General features: G+C 40.3%; 1 protein-coding gene across 2 annotated transcripts in view; it reads right to left on the minus strand.

The window, feature by feature from the left end:
- doc2a (double C2-like domains, alpha) overlaps nt 1–22538 on the minus strand; it is a 171943-nt gene that overhangs the window by 47921 nt on the left and 101484 nt on the right. For both annotated transcript variants that reach the window (XM_034089111.2, XM_071203940.1), the window contains exons 4-5: nt 8610–8684; nt 7594–7703 (exon numbers count right to left, since the gene is read on the minus strand). In XM_034089111.2, the coding sequence (XP_033945002.1) occupies nt 7594–7703; nt 8610–8684 (185 nt within the window). The remainder of the gene's footprint in view (nt 1–7593; nt 7704–8609; nt 8685–22538) is intronic.

Here is a 22538-nt window from a genome sequence, read left to right on the forward strand (position 1 = left end):
TTCTGAGGAGGCAGTGGAGCAGGAACAGGGAGACGCTCTCTGCTACATTCACACAAACATCACTAATTAACTTTGACAAATGCGTTGTTGAGGAAATACAATTGCTGCCATAAAGTGAGGAGGTATTTGTATTTCCTCTTCATCAACTTCAAACACACACATTAGTATGCAGAATGCTGCAGGACTCATTATTTACTGTTGTCATCAACAGATATTATATGATAGATTTATTATTTACAAACAAAGCTGACATATATATATATAATAATAGTTAAAACCTACAACTTTTTGACTGGTCTTTCTGACCATAATCTTGTTCTTTTTGCGAGGAAACTCACAAAAAAAGGTTTATAGCCACACCTAAAACCCCTGCCTTCGGTTCTCGCTTCATCCCCAAAAACCTGCAACAATGTTTTATGGATGCAGTGAAAATGATTGATTGGGGGACACTCTCTCCTCTGAAGACATTGATGAAAACAGTGATCTGTTTATATCTCAAATTAATGATACAAAGTCTTCCTTCTCAAGTAGAGGGTGCCTTAGGGACAGGAAAGAACATCATCTTCCCCCGCTGAATCTACAGTGCAGGAATCTAATGAAATCTAGAGACCACCTATTAAAGCAGAGCTTGAAATCCGGACTATCCACTGAGAGACAGAAATGCACTCATGCTCGTAACAAGGTAACACAAACAATAAGACAGGCCAAAGCTAACTTTTTCATCAATATAATTGAAGGTGCGAAAGGTAACGGTAAAAACGTTTGGCAAATCTTAAATAAACTATTAGGTACACAAACCAAACAGGAAAATAATGTTCTTGAATTAAAAATCAATGATGCCCTGATAAAAAGACCCTGCAGTGTTGGCCAGCTCTCACAATGAGTATTTTATAAATAGTACTCAGGACATTACAAAGCTCTTCTCGCCATCTGGGGTCTCACCTAGCCCGACTGTGGATACACATCCAGTTTTTGACCTGGAGGAAATCACAGAGGCTGAGGTAAAACATATAATCTTAGGGTTAAGAGGTTCTAAGGCTAGGGATGCAGATTATTTAGACACCAACTTTATAAAGACACATATCGACGGTCTAATAAAACCAATTACTATGCTAGTGAATCAATCTATCAGCACGAGGGAAGTTCCATTAACCTGGAAGGTGGCCACGGTGACACCCATCTTTAAATCTGGGGATAAGGCAATAATGTCCAATTATAGACCAATCAGCATCCTCCCCTGTGTCTCTAAGGTAGCTGAGAAATGGGTGTCAAAACTAATCACCAAACATTTAGATAAAGGTATCGCTCCACTCCACCCAATGTTCGTGCTCACCACTCCACTGAGACAGCTAACTGTGTCTTTGTGGAAAAGGTTACATGTATGTTGGACACGAGCCCATAGGCGCCGTCTTCCTTGATCTCAGGAAGGCTTTCGACACAGTTGACCACCAAGTGCTCCTTCCAAAGCTGACTCATTTCAACTTTTCGGCAGATTCAATACAGTCGGTTAAATCTTACTTATCGAACAGAAAACAGTGTGTTTTGGTCAACGGTGCCAAATCCCCCTACCTTGTCAACCCTGTTGGGGTTCCACAAGGTTCCATTCTTGGACCATTACTGTTTTCTCCGTACATTAATGACTTGCCTAATGTATGTCCTGATTTGAATGTGCAAATGTATGCCGATGATGCGGTCATCTTTGTACATGGGAAAAATACTGAAATAATCACATCCTGTCTCTCAAATGCTTTGGACAAGGTTCAACACCGGCTGAACAACATTTGCTTACAGTTAAACGAAAAAAACAGTATGCATGATGTTCAGTAAACGACCAGTCAAAATCGAAGGATCCAATTTGTTTTTAAACGGAGCAGAATTAGAACTAATCCCCCACTTCAAGTATCTTGGAGTCATACTGGACTCGAACTTGACTTTTAAGAAACATATTAAGAAAGTATCCAATACTGTTAAATTCAACTTGCAACATTTTACACAAATTAGACCTTTCTTAACTGTCAATGCTGCAAAGTCATACCTCCACTCTATAATTCTATCCCATATTGAATACTGTTTTACAAACTGGTCGTTTGCTTGTGCCACAAACCTGAAACCCATACAACAGCTGTACAAGAGAGCTATCCAGGTGTTTGACAGAAAGACATATTCATACCACCACGGTACCTTCCTAGATAAACACCATTTCTTCTTTTGACTATTTTAAGTCTTTTAAAAGTATGTGCTTTATTTTTAAAACTTTTTTATTTTTAAAAGTTTACATGGACTGGCCCCCCCCTCCCTTAGGGGAATTCATCCGCAAAAAAGACACTGGACGCTGCACTAGGTCAGAAACCAGAAGAGACTGTGAAGTCCACCGCAGCGCAGACGGACCACTTTTGGACAAAATGTCCTCTCCATTAAAGGCAGCTCTTTGTGGAATAGCCTCCCAACTGATATACGGGATTGTCCCACTCTCAATAGCTTCAAAGGTCAACTCAAAGAATGGTTAAGAAACAAACAGACGTGCAATCAGTGCTAAATGCACTTTAACACAGGGGTATCTCCTCTTGCACTTTATATGTCGTAGCTGCTACATTGTACTGCCATGTGGTAAATGCTTGTATGCTGCTCATGCTCTTTCTGCATGTCATGTATTTATTTTTGCCATGTATATAAATGTCATGTTCTTATATGTTGTATGTGAGGGGACTGCGGATAGAAATTAGTTTTTGTTTTAAAGTGTTCATCGATGTGCACTGTCCCGGTTCAAATAAATGTTTGTTTAACCAGACGCTGCCGTTTCATTATCTGCATGTTCAACCCTGTCTCCTAAAAATTACGTTCCCACAGAACTAAACTGCATTCTCAATTACGTTTAGCTAGAAACGTATTTTCTCCTACGTTACGTTCGTTATGAACGTATCTCAAATACGTTTATTTTCTATCTTCTAGAAGCATATTTTCTCCCACGTTACGTTTCTTATGAACGTATCTTAATACGTTTATTTTCTACATATCTTTGCCATTTATTGTCTTGCTTATAATAATGATAATAGTCATTTATAAATATCATTTTAGAGCACACATTTGAAATCAGTAGGCAAGGCTGTAATTTCTCCAGCTGTTAATGTTACGATGTGTGAAGCAGGTAGGACCCAAATGCAGATTAACGTGAAATTCCTTTATTTCAAGGCTATACTGACAAAGACAGAACAGAACACTCACTGAGGACAAGCCAAATCACAAGACGAACCGACACTGAACACAGGAAGAGACAAGACTAAATACAGGGAGGGGTAATCACAAGACGAGACACAGCCGGGCAGGGGAGGAGAAACACAAGGGCCACAGGTGAAAACAATCAGACAACTAGACACACCAGGGAAACTAACGACGGGAGGAAAAATACAGGGAAAAGGACCAGACAATATACCCAGAGGAAAACATGACAGGGAGAACAGCAAAACACCCAAACCAAGACATAGAAAACGTGACATAACACAATAATCGTAACAGTTACTCTCATGAGTGAGGCAGAAAATAATAGTTTTTAACATGCCAAAAAGCTGCTGTGTTGTTTATTGCACCTCAAACATTAAAACAAATCCAGAGTTACGTGTTTCTGTACTTCCTCTAAGAAGAAAGGACAGTAACAGAAGATCTGTGGCTTCAGGCTTGATCGCCGTTCAAATGACAGCGTTGGTTTCCCCAAAACTGGGCGGGGCCGTAAAGTGACGTAGATTTTACTCATCTATTATTCAAAACCATTCTATTTATTCTAACGTAAATTACATGCCAGTGTTTTATGTTTTTATTTTAAATCGTATAATGTCGGACTTTTTTCCCGTCTGTGAGGAAAGAAATGGGGCTTCGAGCCTCAAAATATTGAAATCTGTATTTTTTGAAAATCTTTTTTTCCTTATTTACTCAACAATAACACACAATTATCCTTGTTTTTATTTATTCGTTTAATTCTATAATCTTGGGCTTTTTAGCCGTAAATAAAGTCACCGGAAACAGACGTAGGCCTATAAGGGACATTTTGAGGATACACACAAACCCACTGAACAGATTACCCAAGATCATCAGCTTGAAGCTCGTTGATTGGATGTTTATCCGCAATGCATGTTGGGATATGATGTTAATGCGATATGATATCCGAAAAAAATAAATAAAATAATAATAATACTTTATTCCGAGTGTTCTTGCTTTTCTCTTTGGAAGTCATCACATAACGGCATTGTAATACACAGTTCGGCTGCATTAAATATTACACATCTGCCGTAATTCTTTATTTATAGAACCCTGATTAGAAGATTTCTGGACAAACAGGAGAACTGCCGCCAAAACTGAATATGTGACGTGGATCATAAATATATCAACAATTAAACAACACCTTGCATTTCTTTTCACAAAATACGTCTCCTTGCAGTATCAATACTAATTCGGCTGACTTTTATATTTGATCCAATTGGTAGATAGGTTATATTTACACCATAACGGTGCACAGCTGATAGAAAAGGACTTGTAGTTTTTAAAGATATTACTGATTTTCTTTGAATATAAGAATGTAAATACTGAGTTGAGAGAATAGTCAGGTAATTTGGGTGATGGGAGACACATCTATGGAATCACAATTTCAATAGCTTACCATTAAATGACGGATATGGCTTTATGTCAGTGATGTTTTACAAATCAGATATTGTAGAAGTAAAGCATGATAAATAATATAGCAATATCCTGTAAAATTATGTAAAAACATGAATAAAACTACACATCTTAAGATGTTATACATAAGTGTCCTACACTAATAATACAACGTTATTATTAGTATGCTGTGTGCACCTTGTGTGCACCGCCTAGTGGTTAAAGCACGTTATTGAATTATTTTTGTTGATAATGTTATTTTTGTTGAATAATGTTATTTGATGAAAAAATATATTAAGAGTACATACTTTCATAGGGGGAAAGTAGAAGGTCAATGATAGAAGTATAGAATATAAAAAAATCAAGAAAATACTGTAAGTGATCTCTACAATAAAACAGTTTAGTGCACGATGTACAAAGATAATAATATGAGGATGTGCAAAACAGACAAACTAAGAATACTTTAGGTTAAGGTCTTCTTTCAAATAAGAAAAAAACTTTGGGGGTATCTATCTACAGATAAATATTAAGCCTGACAAAGTACTTAACGTCTAATGTATTGCTTTCCTGCAATATTAACTATGTTGAAGCACTTATTTTAACTGATATTATACATATGATTATACTAAGATGTATGTAGATAGAATAAGAAATGTGCAGAATTTGACAGTTTAATGGTGGAGGTACACACATATTTATAGATGTCTTGTAATGCACTGTTGAGGAACCTGTGACCCAAGTTTTTCATTCATTGCATAACTACACCGTAGTTGTGTATATGTCAATAAACCTTTGAAAATCTTGAAATCTTGAAAGGGATGAGCAAAATAGCAATTATATACAGTTTTTAATTAACTATTAGTAGAGAATAACGAGTAATGAATATACTTTATAGAGATCTGCAGATAAATGTTTAGTCTTCTCAAGCACCCACTACCAAATATCTCTCCTGATTGTTGGCACTTGACAATCACCTTCCCTAAATTGTACTCAGGTGTAACTAAAGTCTGCTTTAAGGGTTGTTTATATTTCACATCATTAATCAGAATCTGCAGAGTTACTAAAGTAAATGTAGTGGAGTAAAAATACCAGGTTAACCTCTGAATTGTAGTGGAGTAGAATATATATTAATGCTGCCCATTATGGATACAAGCGATTTTCACCCATGTAGTAATTACATGTTTTAAATGTGTACACACCAATGTGTTTCCTATCGCCTAAACCTCCAGGGCTGTACACAGTTTAATACTGTCAACTTCTAATTTTTGGAAAAACGAAAACGTCTTTTAAAACTACAATTCCCAGTAGAGACGTGCCATAGAGAACATGTTGCGAAACCCAATAGCCAGCATGTGTAGTTCTGGGGGGGAGTTTGAGTCCAGTTTTGAATAGTCTGCCGTGGTTTCGTTCCATTTCAAAGAGCTTGACGCTCGGCGTAACCTTGGCGCACTGCCACTCCAACATCCAATCCAAGAGCTTGAAGATGAATCACGGGGTTTGTCAATGGGACTGTAGTCCAAAACGATAGCTGGGGATTATGGGTAGTGTAGTGTCTTCGGCCATCCTAAACTGAAATGTTTTTCGGATATCATATCGCATTAACAACACCACATCTGGCGTCACAGAGATCTTCTGTTACTGTCCTTTCTTCTTAGAGGAAGTACATAAACACGTAACTGGATTTGTTTTAATGTTTGAGGTGCAATAAACAACACAGCAGCTTTTCGGCATGTTAAAACTATTATTTTCTGCCTGCTCATGAGAGTAACAGCTGGCAATATTACAGCCTCGCCTACTGATTTCAAATGTGTGCTCTAAAATGATATTTATAAATGACTATTAACATTATTATAAGCAAGACAATAAATGGCAAAGATATGTAGAAAATAAATGTATTTGAGATACGTTCATAACGAACGTAACATGGGAGAAAATACGTTTCTAGCTAAACGTAATTGAGAATGCAGTTTAGTTCTGTGGGAACGTAATTTTTAGGAGACAGGGTTGGCATGTTAGCGGTGCAGCAGAACTTTTAACACTCGCGTTAAACCCTGAAATTATCTGTGTTGTCATTTTCTAGATTTACCAGAATGTTCTAGCAGTTGTTTTATAAAATACATACAAAATATGTAACTAACATGTGAGTGTTACAAGTTCTTGGATATAAATGTTTGGCACGAGGGTCGCCGTTGTCGGTAAGTGTGTTTGTGTATGTGTACGTGCAAACTGTGTATATGTACGGAAGCCAAGTGTTTCTAATATTTCTGTCAATTGATTCATATATATAATATGTTTCCATTAGGTTTGTTCACGCTGCCTCTGCCTCATGTTTAGTTAAGATTAACGTCTGCTCCTGAGCTCCGTAATTAAAGTCTTTCCGCTCTGTTATTCCACTTATTTTGATTATGGACGGTGCCCCCCCCCCTCTGTGCCTTCAATGGGAACAAACATGAATTCAACATTACTGAGCTGCAGCATGTTGGAAATCCACACTAAAAATAGCAATTTTCATCAAACGCCACCTCTGATTACGCTCCAATTAAACCCAATCTGAAGGGTGGTTATTGTGTGTGTTTACATGCAGAACACGGGGGAAAGATCACTTTCCTCCTGAGCTCCATTTACTCTTTTTCCTGCTCTGACAGGTACATTAATGGAAGAGGACAACTGAGCTTCATATCTGAATGTCAAGATGTCCCAGAGCCTGATTAATCGCTGTAAGAGTAATCAGTCTGAAATTAGATCTGATCAAACTGGGAACACACACACACACACACACACACACACACACACACACACACACACACACACACACACACACACACACACACACACACACACACACACACACACACACACACACGTGCAAACACACACACACACACACACACACACACACACACACACACACACACACACACACACACACACACACACACACACACACACCTGAGCGTCTTCCTGTGCATGTCTTCTTCTGTGATCCCGGAGTAAGTGAGCGTTTCATTCCAGACCGGATTCAGAGAGTTACGGATCGTCCTCGTCTTCAGCTTATTGGCCTGAAGGACACATACATAAATGTGATTTATTATGCTCCGGTCAATATTCCATAATATGGAAGTCTTCTTTCAGACAAGTGGATATAAAACATACATTATCCACATTAAGGTGTCTATTTAAGTTAAATGCTCTATTTGTGTCTGTACATTTCTCTTCTTGTAAACGCCATAATTGGACTTGTTAAAGAGGACATATTGTGCTCTATTTTCAGGTTCATATTAGTATGTTGTGCCTTTAATCTACTGTGTTCAAAAAGCTCTTTATTGTTCTCATACTGCCTGTGCTGCAGCACCTCTTTTCACCCTCTGTCTGAAACCAGAGCTCAATCTGCTCTGATTGGTTAGCTGGCCGGCGCTGTTGTGATTGGTGAGATGTCCCGCCCCTTAGCCAATCATGTATAATGTGTTGGAGCGCTAGCCAATAGAAGTGCGAGTGTTACGCAGTGATGTCACTATGTTATAGAAGTAATCAAAGGAGTCCAATGGAGGCGTTTCAGGGGGGGAGAGTGTGGGAGAGAAACTCCCTCTGGAGGGAACACAGGGATGTTAGCCTTTGCAGACCATTTACATGCACAGAAACTATAATACAATACAAGAAAGGGAACACCAGCAGAGAAAAGTGCTAACAATTATATTGAACAGAGCAGCAGAGAAATCCTTTCAGTCAATTCTCCAGTTATTCTGTATGCTCCACCAGGCAGCTGGGTGAGGAAGATTGAATTTTAAAATGATCTTATCTGAAACTGGCAGTACTTTACTTCACTATCAGTGAAAAAGGATGTAAATTATTTCATTTCCAATACTCAAACACAAGAGTAACATGGGGTCAGGTAACTGAAATATAATCATTTGATTTTCTGTTGAATTATTCCTTTAAGTTCAGGTTGATGAGTATCAGAGTCTCACCTTGCAGGCTCCGGGCAGCAGGTGCAGTTTGACGTACGGGTCGGACAGACCGTTGAAATCCATCGGCTTCAGACCCTGAAAATAAAACATTAAAAAAAGATTAATTATGACGGAAAAGTCAGGTGAGCAGGTTCTGGTCCGGGTACCAGGGGTGGAAAGGTAGTCAGTCCTAGTAATTCTTCAGTCTAAAAATAGAGGTTTTTTATGTTAAATATGGTCAATGTGGAGCAAAGGTTAGCTATTTGTCAACTATTTAGTAAATTAGTAGTCATATTATTTACGGAAAAAGTTACTTCAAGTTTGAAATTCATGTAGTGCATTAGAAAGTAAAACACTTTTTCTAAATATCAGATTAAAGTGAATACCTTTGGGTTTTGGACTGACAAAACAAGACATTTTTCAATATTTTTCTAACATTTTCTTCTAGACAAATTGCAAAATAATCTACAATAAAAGTAATCATTATTCCATAATTATTGAGGCATTATTGTGTTACAAATGTTGCAGCTGGTGAATTAGAGCAAAATGTAATTACTGCTGGGCACTTTGATAGATATATAGATAGAAAGATAGAAAGATAGATAGATAGATAGATAGATAGATAGATAGATAGATAGATAGATAGATAGATAGATAGATAGATAGATAGATAGATAGATAGATAGAGACTTTATTGATCCCAATTTGGGAAATGTTTGCATTGCAGCAGCATAAAAAACAAGGCAATGTACATAAGAGAAATTAAGACACAAGAAATAAACAGTCTATAATAAAACATCATAATTTCTTAGTTCAATATAGTCTGAATAAATAATCTAAATATTTAAATCAGATAAATGCAGTAAAAAGTAATACATTTGTAATTCAAGCTAACTCTAACCTCATATTTTCTCTATGTTTGCCGTGTTTGATAATGAATATAGTAATACAAAGGTAACGTATGATAATGAATCACATTACTACACATCCTCTGTGTTTCCTGACCCCCCCCCCCCCCCCCCCCCCCCGCCCGGCTCACTGATCTTCTCTGATATGACGTGTTAATAAGTGTGTAAATAATTCAGTATAAAGAACAAAGCAGCAGGACAGAGGATTTTAAACTATGACCGCAGGATCAAACATCAGCGGGACTGAGATGATCCTGAGAAATGACTCCCAAATTCATCTCAACAGCTTTGACATTTGCAGCGGTGGCAGAGAGACAGATTTATTTTTCCGCCGATATTTTTTTAATGAGGTTGAACCGCAGGTAGAGACTGTGACCTACATACGTGTGTGTATTCATAATCTCACATACACAACTATCATACAGTATAATGTAAATCCAGGGCTGGAATAAGCACCTACCTAGGGTAATAGTTTGTTAATATTTGCATGTAAATATATTCATTTGGAGTATTATTACATTCAAGGAGAATTGTAATGTTAGAGCTAGAACACATTTATATTATTTAGTTTTATTTTTTTATTTATAAAAGCACCGTTTCATTCATGACAGACCTTTACTTATTTATATAGAAAATGGTGTAGCCATACAATGAAAGAAAACAGTAATGATATACAGTAATGCCAAATCAATGGAAAATCACATGGTTTGAAATATTATCACAAATGTATAAGAACAATAAAAGTAGGAGAAAAAAACAGAATGTCCAACACAATAAGGAAAATAAAATGAACTGAATAATAATAATAATAATAATAATAATAATAATAATAATAATAATAATAATAATAATAATAAAGCGCCTATATGATAATAATCCTGCTGTGGTTTTAAACATTTCTTAAAAGGGATATTTTTCTGGTATCCATCATTAGTCTCACCTTTCTTTTTAGTTCTACATGGATCTGGCCCTTCCTACATCCAGGACATGGTTAAACCGTACACCCCACGTGCACTCCAGTCTGCATCAGCCAAACGGCTCGCTGCACCCGCACTGCGAGGGGGACCCAAGTTCCCATCAGCAAAAACACGTGGGTTTGCTATCCTGGCTCCAAAATGGTGGAATGAGCTCCCCATTGACATCAGGACAGCAGATAGCTTACACACCTTCCGGCGCAGACTGAAAATGCATCTCTTTCGACTCCACTTCGAGCGATAGAATGACTAACAAAGCACTTATATACTAACAAAGGCTGGCTTACCTAAAGCCAGTTGAGTAGCACTTGAAATGTTTTTGCTCTATGAAGCCTGATGTACTTATATGATTCTGTTTTCTTCAAGTTTGTATCTTCTTGGTCGAATGCATTTATTGTAAGTCGCTTTGGATAAAAGCGCCAGCTAAAGGCCGCGGTCATCTGTACCCTTTGATCCTACCCGACAGAGGGAAACCATTTTGAATGTTCAGTGTAGTGAGTTGCAGAGGAATTTAAACATGCCAGGAAGAAACGATATTTAAGATTTAATCTGTCAGATAAAGTGCATCACTTGGCACAAACTCTCTAAAGAACATGACATTTCACGGTAACTGTTTTTGACAGTTGGCGCTGAGCTTTGTGAATTAGACAGTTTTTGCAGTGAGGCTCATTTGCTTAGAAAGGGGACAATGTTACCCTAATGTCTATGTATGACATTGTTTACCTAGAGAGAAGAAGTCACGCCCATCTACTTCCGGTCCATGGGACCTTATTTCGGAAAAATTATGTATTGAAGTCAATGGAGAGAGAAAGATTATCTCTCGATCCCGTTTGAATTGTTCCCCGAATTACACATATGATGTTTGTCAATCTTAAAGAGTTATTTCCATGTCAACAAAGTCACAGTTTGTTGTAAAACTGTTGAAATATAAGACTATGAAAAATATGCAACTAGAAAGACTACAAATCCCAGAATCCCGGTCCCACATGCTGGCTCTTACAGAACCGACTAACTCCACTTGTGTGTATGTACAGCTCTCAACATGCCCAGAATTCATGGGCGGCGTTGCTAGTTAATATTCAAAATAAATAAACAAACAATACCAGTGGGCCAAGCAAGAGCCTGTTCATATTGTAGCGTTCACCGCTATTCAAGATCACAGATCAGGAGCCTTCAATGTCGAAAACGTTCTCTTTATTTTCTGGTATTGGCGGCCACAGCCACGCCTTACAGAACCAATCAATAGTATAACACTCATTTTGACTTTTCGAACACAGTGGTGTAATGGGAGTTGGACTTATTTGGAGCATTAACTTTTTTTCAATAGTCTAATAAATATAAAATGATTGCCAGTGTTAACAGTTGCAAGTGTGTATTTGTTGTAATAATGACAAAAACATAATACATTTCACAGTAATTATAATAAAAAATAAAAACGATTTCCTTCAAAAAGTATGATTCGTCATCACGCTCGTGACCCCGCGGTGAGCTGGGGGTGTGTCAGTGAGACACCCACGGCGAGACAGCTCGCCGCCCGCCGATTTTGCGGCAGCTCTTTCCCTCAAGAACGCTAACGAAAAAGCTCTATAATGGCAGGCAAACATTTTTTACTTGACTTCTTTTCTAAAAAGAATATAATTCACAAGAAGAAAGAGTCTAGCAGCACCGAAGCTACAAGTGAAGCTGCTACTAGTACTACATCATCAGAAGAGCCGCCTAAAGACGTGGATAATGCTAGCACTAACGTTAGCTGCACTAACGTTAGCTGCACTAGCAACGTTCCCCTGGCTAGCTCAAGCTCACCTTTCCCAGAGGTATGGACGGAGGAGATGTGGCGGAGGAAACAAGAGGTGTGTGTGTGTGTGTGTGTGTGTGTGTGTGTGTGTGTGTGTGTGTGTGTGTGTGTGTGTGTGTGTGTGTGTGTGTGTGTGTGTGTGTGTGTGTGTGTGTGTGTGTGTGTGTGTGTGTGTGTGTGTGTGTGTGTGTGTGTGTGTGTGTGTGAGCTGCTTACAGTAGTTGCAATACTGTAGCTTATGCAATTTAGGCCTATACATTTATGTAATTTATGTGCCAGTGTGTCCATGGTTTTGAGTCTGTGTGTGTGTGTGTTGAGCGCAGCGCCGTCTGCTTTTTGCAGTACAGTAACTAAAGTAGGACTAAGCATACCGGTAGTTTCTGTGGACCTGTCTGCCCGTTTTGTGAGTGCACTGCGCGAGTGCGCACTTGTGTGGCATTGTTTGGAGCTAATTAAAATAGCGTCCCCCCCAGTAAAAAAATCCCCACTACACCACTGCTCGAACACAACTCCTACAGTCTCGTACTCCCTCCACACACATCGGAAAACGCATACACACACACACACCTGGAAGGGGCGGTCTCTCCCTAACTCCCACCAACAACATTTTCTAAATAAGTTTACAAATGTACTAAAACTGTGCACATCATCTGATAACTGAAATAACTATTAACTTGGACACGCTACAATATTATCATTAATATTCACATTAAAACATTCCTTTGACACTACTAACATTACTTTGCAAGGTATGCACAACCAAAATAAGTTTGTAAAAGCAGAATTTGAACACTGTTTCTGTGCTCCTACAATATGTTTGTATAATACTGTAGCGTTGTACAAAGGGAGTTGGAAACAGGCTTCAAGTTATGGAGGGTTTATTAACTCCTTTGTTCACACACGGACACAGGTTACATGTACAGGTTGTAGGTTTATCCTCACACACTACACCCCAACTCACACCCATATATAGTAGTGTCTACGTCACAACTTCCCCGCCCTCCCCCCTCTGCTCCCCAAACCACAGGCCCGCACCTCGACCAGCATCACTGTGCAGCTCTGTGATTGGCAGAGAGACGGGGGATGCTTGAGTGACACACTCAGCACCCTATACAGGGTCGCTACACTGCCCCCCTACTACAAAGTTCCTCGCCCACGAGGAACAAATAAAACCTAGCACAAACACTATAGCTAAACACTGTTAGTTGACTTGGAAGGTCTGGGTGGACTACCATCCCTTCCGGTGAGACCAGGGCGCATTCTTGCCCTCTACAGGAAACGAGCGGTCTCACTATACACTCTAACTACCACACACAGTCTCTGAACCGACTCGGGGTCGTGTCTGCCTTCTCGGCAGGGGGGCTGGGGACAGGGGGTGCCGGTTCTGATCCAGGCGGGGAAAAAGGGAAGAAAGTGGGAGGAAACTCGGACACTGACGGGGGGCTGCTGCTCTGCCCGCCGGGGGACCTGAGTGGAGGTGTCGAGGGGGAGGCTGTGGGCCCCGGTGTCCCTTGGGCATGTGGGGAAGCGACTCCTCTGTAAGGAGCCAACCTGTCTCTGTGGAGCACAACTCTTCTCCCCTTGGGAGGCAGCTGCACCCTGTAGACCACTTCCCCCATCCTCTCCAGTACTCTGCAGGGACCAACCCACTGGCTGTCCAGTTTTGGGCACCGGCCTTTCTTCCGTTGTGGGCTGTAGACCCAGACCAGTTCCCCGGCCCGGAAGTGCTGCCCTCTTGTCCTGGTGTCATAGTTCCGTTTCTGTTTCACTCCAGCACTTTTCTGCTGATCGCGGGCAAAGGCCTGAGCGGAATCAAGGCGGTCCTGAAGTCTCCTGGCGTACTCAGGCCCTGGAGGCGAGTCCAGGGAATCTGGCGGCTGACCAAACGCCAAAACAGCAGGGGTTCAAAGCTCTCTCCCCAACATGAGGAGGGCAGGAGAACAGGCTGAGGACTCCTGGACTGCAGAGCGACATGCCATGAGCACAAGGGGCAGATGCTCGTCCCAGTCGCGCTGGTGCTGAGACGGTTCCACGGCCCGTACACACTGTACATGTGCAGTCAAGATTAGTCACCGTTTTTTTCCCCCTGTTGCTGTGTGTCCCGCGTTACCTATACGAGGTATAGTATTCTTGATGGGAAACGATATTGCGGGTGGTAAGGTGACTCCTGCACTGGAAGTAAAGGACGGCCCTCAGTCCGCAGGGTCACCTGAGGTAATAAATACTCACATTTTCCCTAGTTGTGCAGTCACATGTGCACAGGGGCGTAAGACTGACTCAGATGTGACATTGTCTGATACTATGTTTGTGCCGATGCTTCCAGATGAAGCTGTGTCCGAGGAAAAGCCAGAAGATGTGGCTTCCCCTTCTCACGAGGATGTCGCGAGACCAGCGCAACATGCCGGCTCAGACACGCCTCCCGCCAGACCGACTCTCCCGGTTATCCGAGAGTGTCTGCTAGGCTATCAGTTAGTCATCTTCGGTCTATTGTTAGCCTTACGGTACCTTGAGATTTGTGTGGGATCTAGCTTTTGGTTAATTGTGATGTGTATTTGCTACGATCCCTTCATGTTATGGACTCGCCTGTACCGGCACCGCCAGCGGCTCACACAATGGGCTCTGATCGAACGGGACTACCAAGTTAGATACCCGCCATATAAAAGGGCTCAGAGAGTGTGTTGGCCGATGACATGTCCAGGTTGGTTGGTGTTATTCGTGTGTGTGTGTTATTAGATAGGATCGTTAGTGTGTGTAGTTTCACAAAATCTGTGGGTTTGTGTTTTAGGTGGGGGGGGGGGGGGGGGGGGGGACGCCTGTCGCCTCTCCGGTCCTGTTAATCCTGTTTTGCTATCTTGTTATGTAAATAAGTTGTGTGGTTGCTTCAACGTGATTGGCTACCAACTCCTGGTTCCGCCCCCTGATTGGAGCATGCCGGCCCCGACGCGCTCCAATCCCCATGCCATCCCTGCGCACACCTGCCAGAGATGACGCTACAAAGCCTGGAGACAGCTATCACTCGGGAGGCTCTGTTGCAATCAGACGCCTCACACATCTTGCTCCTGTGTGGACACATCAAACTTAAGCTAGTAGATAGTATTTGACTCTTCTGAACGGTGTTGTGTGTTAGGGGTGTTTAGTTATGTGTTTAGAGTAGCGTGTTCTGTTATGTGTTTAGAGTAGCGTGTTTTGTTTCCCTTTTGTAAGCTGCGTTTACCTGCAGCCTCCTTCCAATTAGTGTTGACTGGAAGTGATCTCAGGTGTGTCAACTAGGCTCCTTTTTTAGAGTCCTCTTTCTGTTTCTAGCAGTAGATTTGTGCCCTTTTGGCTCCTTTGTTTGGCTTAGGCTATTTTTGTTTCATCTTGTTGTACACCTTCATTGTTATTTATTAAACCCTATTATAATTATTACCAAATCCATTCTGGTGTGTGTTGTTTTCCTCCACCCTAGAGGGGGACGTAACAAATATAAATGATTTGCTCTGGTTTTCATTGCATTTACAGACCCGTGTAACTCTCTGATACCACCCAATGAATGCACTGACTTGCTTGTAGAACCACGCTACACAAAGCAGATAGCAACACCTATGAAAACTTAAGCACAGACATTTAAAAAAGGGGCTACTGTATCGATATTTGAACATTATATTTAAAGAAAAGGCCCTAACAAAACAGCAGGGCTCTATTTCAATAACTTAACTATAGAAACAAAGACAGCAACAGCTGACATAACATCTTTGCTGAGCCTAAGGATAATCATGAATAACATATAATAAATATATTGCAATGCTCAAAACAGCAGCATCCAACAGTCTCTAATCCTTGGATATTACATGTCACTGCACGCATGCACGGAGCAGCTGTAGCGCGGAGATCATCATATCATTCTGTCTTGTATTACTTAACAAATAAAAACTAAAAATGGCTCGTTCGCGGGCGCAAGCCGGCTCCCGCCGTTCACTTAAAAGAGTGACCATCACTCCATCACTACCATGGAGCTCCCCGGACAGGGAGGGACTTCGCCTCTCTATTAGTGTAAACATCACAGGAGCAGCAAAACGCTATTTGTCAGCGCAGGTAGGTCTGCATGTTTTTTGACAATTGCACTTTTTCTTTTAACATGGCAGCGGCTGCAAACGCTGCACAATTATTTTGTTTCTATCCATCCAATAGTTTTGTTAATTATCATCACAGCCTCACAGAAGTGCTAATGTGGCGGCACGCTTGGATTTGATAACCCTGAGCAATCTGATGTAATATGAGAGCAGCATCGAGCCTCTGATCCCAGGGCATGTGTGACTCTCCACATACGGTTATCTTTTTAATATGCAAAGAAACAAGAGGGATGGGCGTTTCTATGCAGTTTGATTGGTAACAAACAATTCAGCCATTTTGGAGATATTAATGTTTACATTTAGAAAAACCAGTAAGTTTGGAGTTTAACATCAGAAGGCCACTTGTATGTGACTCAAAGGGTGCAGGAGCAATTACTACATTATTTGCACACATTCTTTATGAATTTGAGCCCCAGCCCCAGGCTCTGCACACTCCTGGTACGCTGTTAGCTGCAGCTGAATAATTTCGACATACTGAAAAAAATGTCCAACCACATGGAGAACATAAAACATTGTTGGCCGAGAGGGGCAAATGTCACAACGGCCCCAAACACTTCCATATGGAGAGACGTTTTTCGGATTCAAAAACGCCGCAATTTTTTTCCGCAAGAACTCAAAACACATTGGTTATAGGGACACTAAAAATGTGGTGTTCGAGGCCAACTGTCACTGTCATGATTCCTTCTGCTTTTATTGCAGATCTGCTGTAAGCTAACTCATTTCAAATATACCGACAAAACAATTAGAGTTATGAAACAGGCTAACTCTGCAAACAGTGACAACTTTATAATCCCTGAACATCAAACACTTCAGTCCCAGCTGTGTGCATCACTTTTTAGTGTCCCAGTTTCCATTGTGTTTTCAGCATCTTGCATTTTTTTTAGGGCTGTCAGTCCATTAAAATATTTAATCGCGATTAATCGTATGATGTCCATAGTTAATCGCGATTAATCGCACGTTTTTTATCTGTTCTAAATGTACCTTAGAGGAATATTTTTCAAGTTTTTATACTCTTATCAACATATGAGTGGACAAATATGCTTTATGCAAATGTTTGTTTATTATCATTGGAACAATGACATATATTCTCCTGAATATTCTCAACACAACAACCTGGAACCTCTCTCTCTCTTACACTCTCTCCCAACCCTGTCTACTGGAGCGGGGCTGTCAGGATCAGCTGTGAGTCGGGTTGCAAAAGGGCAGAACATTTCCGGTAAATCTCCGGAAAGTTTCCATGTGAAGTTAAGCTGGGGAATTTTGGAAATATTCGATGCAAGATTAAACAAAAAACGTGACATTTTAACAGATTTTAGAGCAGAAGTAGAACAGAACACGTTTTAATTATTTTATTGAACAATTATTTGTTTAATTGAAGAACGAAAACAGGAATGTTGAGTTAAATATTACTCATCCCCCCCAATCCCACCCATAAAAAAATTAACAAAAATGCACCCCCCATCCAAAAATCCCCACAAAGTCCCATTCAAAATGTTAAATGAAAAGATGTGGTTTTATTTGTCTTGTGCTTTGGGCTCAAAAGTGTGATCCAGTCTTCTCGAAATCATCTGTGCATTTGATGGAGGAATGCACGGTGCCTGTAGGGGGTGTGGTCTCAATAGCCATGCAGTAAGCAGTGTGCTATGGCATGGATATTCAAGTGTACTTGAATGGCATCTGTTTGTTTTAGTCAAGATTATGCTAAAATATACTTTCCCCATCTATTTTTAAGTTCCCTATGAAGAGCCAACCTTCAATTTAGAAAATTCCCAGTTTATTCCTGTTAATTTCCATGGAAAGTTTCCATCTTTGACAATTCCCGGAATTTTGCAACCCTAGCTGTGAGCTTGGCTTGCTGTTTTTTTTGTATCCGTATCTCTCGCTAGAATCTCCCACCATCCAACTAACAACAACAACAACAACAACAATGTCAAGCCTTTGGGCTCTGAAACTACGGGGCGGGCCTAGGACAAATACACATGCGTTAATCGCACGTTAAAATAATTAGTGGCGTTAAAACATTAGTGGCGTTAAATTTTTTTTCGTTAAATTGTTATTAACACGTTAACTTGACAGCCCTAATTTTTTTATATTTAAAGTGTTTTGTATTTACAGCGTTTCGTGCTTTTAGTAAAACCCTGTGCTTTTTTCTTAAAGTTGGTGAATATTTTTTAAATGCTGGGCATGTTTTTCGTCAAGTTGGCAAGGTGTTTCTTCATTTGCATGTATTTTGACATTTGTGTTTTTGTATTTGCATCGTTTTAAAAACTGCAGCACGTTTCTCCTAATGGAAATGTGTTAGGCCGTTGTAGCGTGTTTGCACATTGTATCGCATATTATTAGTATATTGAGCAGAAAAATAGAATAGAAAATAGATAGATAGCTTTCATTTATAAGCTGTTCAAAATCTTTCCTCACAGCAGGCGGTGGAGCTAATCCCACCCCTCGGGTCTGAAACTACGATTTTCCCTCGATAACACAGAGGGAGATCATTACCATGTAAGTAGCTCCTCAAATAAAGAAATCACAGGAGGAGACAAAGGAGGCAAAGCTCGGGGACAGCGGGCGCTCAGATTATCTCCCGTTCTCCCAGATAATGAGGATCACTTCTGTAATGTGGCTCTATTGCACTCCATTTGTGATAAACTGCAGAAAAAACATCTGAGTCTCATTGTATTTGTGTCAGTAACACTGCAGGTTACATTCTGTTTCTCCCTTTCATTAACCATGACGTTTTTGCACATAGTGTACCCTCACTAACTCCATTCAGATTTGAATTAAAAACTGGAACTACTTTACACACTTGAAAAACAATTAAGAGACCACTCCAAACTTGTCTTAAAACTCAATTTATACATGTAGGGCAGCCATTCCATTCCAGAGTCTGTTGAATTGTTGGTCTATTGCCTATTTTTTACATGTTATATTGTTTTATTGAGAACAACTCAATAATGTATCTTCCTACTGTTTTCCCATTTTGGCATCAATAAAGTTCATCTAATCTAATGTAAAAGACACCAAAGCAGAGTTCCCTGTCTTGTAATCACCATGTGGATCCTCAAAGAAACACACTACAAACAAAATGAAGCTTAGCGCAAGTTCAATAAGGAAGACCTAACACGAGTCACTTACACGTCACTCGATGGCTCCCTCCCCCCTCATTAAATATGAGGGCGTCACCCTTCAGCAGCCAATAGCTGCACATGCTAAATTCCTTAAATGCCTGCTCTTCCTCCCTGTCAGTTGTCATTTGCAGATGACCGCAACCCGCCTCCACCCCTCTCGCCTCCAGTCTCCTCCAGGACAAAGCTAAACCTTCCTTCTTCAGACCGGTCTCACCTACTCAGCACCACCACCAGTGTCTAGACCCCGGGGATTTCATCGGAGCGGTGCTTTCCCTCCTAAATGATTATCCTGCAAACCGGGGCCTAATCGCCAAACACCATTACATTCTCCTGTTGTATTATCATGGCAATCATTTCATTCATATGAGGTGTAAACAATAAATATGTAATTCTTACATCACGTCTCTCCGGTTTGAACTATAGATGGTGTGTGCTCTGTTCACTTCCCCTGCAGGACATGATTAAATCCACATGGAATCGTGCATATAAATCCTTTAACACACAGTTCCCTGTTATCTCCTCTCACACACACCTACAGACAGAATCATACACACTACATTACAACAGAGAAACACATTGATTATCTTGTTACAATGGCACCTGTCACATAAAGGGATATATATATATAGAGAGCAAGAACACAGTCTGTTCTTTAAGTTCATGTGTCGAAAGCATGAAAAGGATATGAGATAAATGGCACATGCGACTCTCGGTCAAGACCCTCTCTAATACACTGTGAAGCTCTACATGTCAAACCAGTGGGGGACTGAGGCTGTCTGAGGGGCTGGAAAAATAATGACACCAGCTGCATGAGGGAATGGGTCATTAGCTCACAGAAGGTTTAATAGCATGTAGCGCAGCAGTATATACTATGGCAGTGCATTGCGTTTTCCCAATCAAAAGAAGTGCTCCCTAAAGGAAAGGTTTTCACTCCATTGGAATGGCTAAATAACGTTTTCTCCACTGGAATGGTTAAATAACGTCTTCTCCACTGGAATGGCTAAATAACGTTTTCTCCATTGGAATGGCTAAATAACGTTGTCTCCACTGGAATGGTCAAATAACGTTTTCACCAATGGAATGGCTAAATAACGTTTTCTCCATTGGAATGGTTAAATAACGTTTTCTCCACTGGAATGGCTAAATAACGTTTTCTCCACTGGAATGGCTAAATAACGTTTTCTCCATTGGAATGGCTAAATAACGTTTTCTCCACTGGAATGGCTAAATAACGTTTTCTCCACTGGAATGGCTAAATAACGTTTTCTCCATTGGAATGGCTAAATAACGTTTTCTCCATTGGAATGGCTAAATAAAGTTTTCTCCACTGGAATGGCTAAATAACGTTTTCTCCATTGGAATGACTACATAACTTTTTCTCCAAGAGAAGGGAACTATATGTAATTTTTCCACTGGGGCACTATATACATTTTTATATTCTGGCAATGGCACTTTAATAACAATTTTTGGGTTTTTATCAGGTTTTCTCCAATAAAATTGTTCTATATTACGTTTTTTTTCCACTGCAAGGGTACTATCATGTTTTCTCCACTGGAAGGGCATTTTATGGGTATTTTAAGAATATTCAGACCTTATATTAAATTATTGTTGCAACTTTTTAAAACTGCCAATTGATTTGACAATTTTCACGTCGTTTTTTAACCATACCCCAGTTCTGTAAAGGTCTTTATCATTGACAGTTGGTCCCCATAAAATAAACTGAGAAACACTATTTGCCTCTTGTGTACGTCAACTATGAACATATTACTGTTCATTAAAATAAATGTAAAAGTACAGTATTTTATATAATTTAAGCATCATTCAAACCCGTTATCACTGTTGATATTAGGTGACAACACAATGAAATGTGTATTTCCTTTATATCCCTTTCACCTAGTGACGTTTTTGAAGGAGGTTCGAGTGTCAGATATTTATAAAATCCTGATAGTATCTCAGGGCATAAGCAGAACAATTGATAATAAGATCCTGTTGTTTCAACCAAAAAACAGCATTATACCCTGTTAGACCATTCATTCCTGTAAATCATGTGACAGAAATTATGCAGGTGGAGGGAGCTTTCCTGCAGGTGGGATACAAACAGCAGAGCTTCAGAGCAGAGGCCTGTACTACGAAGCCGGTTCAACCTAACCTGGATATGTTTGAGTTAGCCGGTTGGCCTAATCCAAAACATACGCGCTCTCGCTAAACCAGGGGTCGGCAACCCGCGGCCCACGGGCCGCATGCGGCCCTTTAAGCCCTCTGCTCTGGCTCCCTTGAGTTTAGACAAAAATAAGAAGGAAATAAAATAAAAGTATTTGTAGGACTATTTATATTTTGTTGCATGGTTGAAAATGTTTCGTATCTTGTATTTTGAGGTGATACTGTGACACATAAATAAAAAACAAAACGGTTTTAATTAGGTCAACTAAAATATGCGTCACATCCTGCTACGGTCCCGCGCGAGCGCCTTTTCTTGGAGGCGAATAACCTGACCCCCGGCTCGATGAGCGAACTATGGATAAATCAAAGAAAAGTACCGGAGGAACACAGGATTTAATTCTGCGTGGACAGAGTTATCTGCTTTCACAGCAAACGATGCTGGTTTACCGGTATGTTTGATATGTAGAGAGAAGTTGTCAACGGTGGTGCAGCCTTTACGTATCGAGGAACAACAGGGAGAGGAAGCCAGCTGACGATCTTCAGTCATAATTCAATGGGGTATGTAATTTATTTCAGAAAACACTTTTTGTTATATTCCATGGAATGCTCTTAACGTCCCGATAGCAATGAATATATTAAATGCTTTGACAATAAATACATACAAAAATTAATCTGTGGAAGCCGTAGCGCTGTAAAAAGCACGACCAATCATCTGCCTCGGCCCGGCTAAAATAACTGGATGGCCTACCTGCCTGTCAGCCTTCCATCTGTGCACAAAATTATCTCGTGCCCTCATTGGTCATGTGCGCGTTCGTGTGTGTTGGAGGAGGGACTCTGTAAGAAAGTCTGAAGGAAGAGGCATATTTTTTCCCTTCA

Source organism: Pseudochaenichthys georgianus, chromosome 8 (assembly GCF_902827115.2).
Source record: "Pseudochaenichthys georgianus chromosome 8, fPseGeo1.2, whole genome shotgun sequence".
In the NCBI taxonomy this organism is placed as follows: domain Eukaryota; kingdom Metazoa; phylum Chordata; class Actinopteri; order Perciformes; family Channichthyidae; genus Pseudochaenichthys; species Pseudochaenichthys georgianus.